This window comes from Vigna unguiculata, chromosome 8 (assembly GCF_004118075.2).
Source record: "Vigna unguiculata cultivar IT97K-499-35 chromosome 8, ASM411807v1, whole genome shotgun sequence".
NCBI lineage: Eukaryota > Viridiplantae > Streptophyta > Magnoliopsida > Fabales > Fabaceae > Vigna > Vigna unguiculata.
Window position 1 is genome coordinate 5,486,841 of NC_040286.1, and position 3,475 is coordinate 5,490,315.

Below are 3,475 nucleotides of genomic sequence, written 5' to 3' on the forward strand. Positions count from 1 at the left end.
ACATAATTATTTTCAACATCACAAATACCGCAAAACTCACCACAAACCAGAAATTGGCCAAAGCAAGAAGTGTCGCCTGGCGGGCCACGCACAGCCGCCAGGCGGTTCAAAGGAACCCAGAAAAAAAATAGGGCTTACACACATGTGCCGCCTGGCGGCGCATGAACTACCGCCAGGCGGTTTCTGGAGAAATCCAGAAACACGAAGAAAATCGAGAATGGACGTGTTCTACGCTTTTATTATGATTTAGATCATATATTCAAACGATAGCAAAATAAAAACAAGCAATAAGAACTCCCCTAACCTGTATTCCTTGCTTAATTTGATAAGTTCTCTATTTCCTCCTTGATCGCCAATAGCCTTCTTGCCCTTCTTCCAACTCAGCCCCCAACCTCACTTCAAAAATCATAATTCTTTGTCACGACACTTCCATCTCTAAAACGATTGCTCTTGGTGGCTTCCATCGCCTCCACACAATTTATCTCTTCCCTCTCTCTGAGCCTCAAACATCTTCATTCATTCAATTGAAACCCTTACGTTTGGAGAAGACGAGGTTCTAATTTGTCCCAAACGAAAAAATACGACTTCACTGGAGCAGATCCACCATGTGAACCACCTCGCACTCACTAGAAGCAATCACCTTTATCTTGTTAGTGTTATTTTTTTCAAATGTACTTGTGCATACCTATAATATTTCATTATTTTTTATTGAAATATTACGTCTTATTATTTTTTGAGTGATTCATTTGAATGTTTGTTATTCATTCTTGTTGAAATTAATTCCAACCCTAGTCTATAAACACTTTGTTTCAGTTGTAACTGTTTTGTATCAGAACAAATGGTGTACTCCTATATATATAAGAGTACCCATAAAATGGTTTCAAGGTTAATAATAATAATTGAAGTTTCATTCATATCATATTGTGTGTATGTTATACACGTGTGAGAAAATAGAGAGGTGTGAATGAGAAGCACTTAGCTGTCGGTGTGACTGTGGAAAAGTGGGAAGAGTGTGACGGTGGAAGCGCTCCAGGTTCTGAACCCTAAGACGAGGTTGTCTTTTTCTCTCTCGCGAAGCCCTTGGATGATGTTAGTGTGTTGTGGTGGCTGGACAACAGCTTGAATTCTTTATTCAAGCACGTGGCTTACTTAGGAAAGGTGTGGGCCAAGGAATTGGCCTAGGTTTGACAGTGGTATCAGAGCCAGGTTCGATTCTGGGAAAGAGAAGCTGCAGGCATGGCTGCTGATAATGGTAATGGGGGTTTCTTTTCAAACTTACCTATTCTTGATGGAATATGATCATTAGGTCATAAGAATAGAGGCCATTCTTGGTTATCAAGAATTGTGGGAGGTTGTCACGGAGGGTGCTAAGGAGAAAGACAAAGCCGCAAATAAGAAGAAAGATTGCAAGGCTCGATGTCTCTTGCATCAATGCGTAGATCCAGTGAATTTTGAAAAGATTTCCAAGGCCAAGACAGCAAAAGAATGTTGGGAAATCCCGCAGAGGGCTCATGGTGGTGCTGAAAAAATCAAGAAAGTAAGGTTGCAATGTATAAGAAGGTAGTTTGAGTTGGCTGAGATGGAAGATTCAGAAAAGGTAGCAGACTATTTTAATAGACTGCAATTATTGGTGAATCAGATTAAGAGCTGTGGGGAGGCTTTCACAGATATCAGTGTGGTGGAAAAGGTTCTACGCACTCTGAGTGATAAATTTGATAACGTGGTTACAACCATTGAAGAGTGTGGTAGAGATATGAAGACTTTGTCAATAAAGGAGCTGCAGGCCACATTAGAAGCACATGAGATGAAGCATTCAGTAAGAAGTTCAGAGAAAAAGGGTGAAGAACAGGCTTTAAAAGCCCAGATAAGCAAGAATAGAGGTTCTGGCAGGGGCAAATGGAAGAGTAATAGAGGTGGTGGCAGATTTGGTAGAGGTGCTCATTCCTCAGTCCAAGAATTAGGTTCTAGTGAGCAATCAGAACAAAAAGTGCAGGATGGACGTGGATCCTGGAATAATAGAGGAAGAGGAGGAAGAAAGAATGTTGACATGAAGAAAATTCAGTGTTATAATTGTGAAAAATGGGGCCATTATGCAGCAGATTGCTGGCGTGGAAAAGAGAAGCAAAAAAAGGTCTCAGATGATGCTGAAGCGCATGTGGCTCAAGATGATTCAGAAGAGGAACCTATGGTGCTAATGGTGACAACCAGTGAGGAGTAGTTTGGACATGAAAACTGATTTCTTGATACTGGATGCTCTAATCACATGACTGGGCATAAAGAATGGTTGTCAAACATAGACACCAGTAGGTCCAGCAAGATAAAACTTGCAGATGATAATGTGATTAAAGCTGAAGGAGTCGGGAATGTGGTGATTAAGAAAGATGGTAAAGAAACTATGGTGATTGAGGATGTTTTATATGTACAAGAATGAAATGCAACCTGCTGAGTGTAGGATAGTTGGTGTAGAAAGGATTTTCAGTTTCCATGAAGGAGGAAGTGTTGAAAGTTTATGATGCAAGGAAATGACTTGTGCTGAAAAACAATGTTTAAAGGCAACCACAACAGAGGATGTGAGTTGGTTGTGGCATAGGAGGTATGGTCATCTGAATTTCTCCAGTTTGAAGAAATTAGCAGATAGAGGGATGGTAACTGGACTGCCTGAAAACTCTAATTGTTCCAGGAAAGGTTTGTGAAGGTTGTTTGGTAGGCAAACAACCCAAGAATGGTTTCAAGAAGCAGATGCACATGAGAGCAAAAGGGTTGCTACAAGTGGTTTATTCTAATGTTTGTGGACCATTCGAAGAATTGTCACTTGGACAAAATAAAAATTTTGTCACATTTATTGATGAATACATCAGAATGATCTGACTGTATCTAATAAAGGCAAAATCAAAGGTATTTTCTGTTTTCAAAAGGTTTAAATTGATGACAGAAAATTAGAGTGGAAAACTGGTGCAAATTTTAAGAACAGATGGAGGAAATGAGTATTTGTCTAATGAGTTTGAAGCTTACTGTAGTGAAAATGGTGTGCTACATGAAGTTATAACACCATATACTCCACAACATAATGGAATGGCAAAGAGAAGAAATATAATGATATTGAATATGGCCAGAAGTATGATAAAACAGAAGAAATTGCCTCACTCGTTATGGGGGGAAGCTGTTTCAACAGTTTATTTGTTGAACAAGTGTCCTACACAGAAGCTGGAAAACAAAGTTCCAGAGGAGGTTTGGAGTGGTAGTAAGCCAGGTGTTAAACATCTAAAAATCTTTGGCTCGAAATGCTACAAACATGTGCCAGATATTAAGAGGACAAAGTTGGAAGATAAGAGTGAAGTTGTGATCTTGGTTGGGTATCATTCTACTAGAGCATACAGGTTGTATCACCCTATGACAAAACAGATCTGCATAAGCAGAGATGATGTTGTTGATGAAGAGGAAGCGTGGAACTGGAGTGAGGATGAGACAAGATCAC

The 3,475-nt window shown here is 39.8% G+C and overlaps 1 protein-coding gene across 1 annotated transcript; it reads left to right on the forward strand.

Moving 5' to 3' along the window:
* Nucleotides 1-874: 874 nt before the first annotated feature.
* Nucleotides 875-2,218, forward strand: LOC114194292. Its single transcript, XM_028084421.1, has 5 exons — nt 875-885; nt 1,003-1,053; nt 1,159-1,252; nt 1,307-1,537; nt 1,640-2,218. Exons 1-5 carry the CDS (start codon nt 875-877, stop codon nt 2,216-2,218), a joined length of 966 nt encoding a protein of 321 aa, XP_027940222.1.
* Nucleotides 2,219-3,475: the final 1,257 nt, after the last annotated feature.

What these genes read in the sequence shown, in the direction of transcription:
- LOC114194292 (XM_028084421.1), top strand. An exon ending in GTTCTGAACCCTAAGACGAG is followed by an intron (nt 1,054 to 1,158) that starts GTTGTCTTTTTC and finishes TACTTAGGAAAG; the next exon opens with GTGTGGGCCAAGGAATTGGC. An exon ending in GTGCTGAAAAAATCAAGAAA is followed by an intron (nt 1,538 to 1,639) that starts GTAAGGTTGCAA and finishes TTGGTGAATCAG; the next exon opens with ATTAAGAGCTGTGGGGAGGC.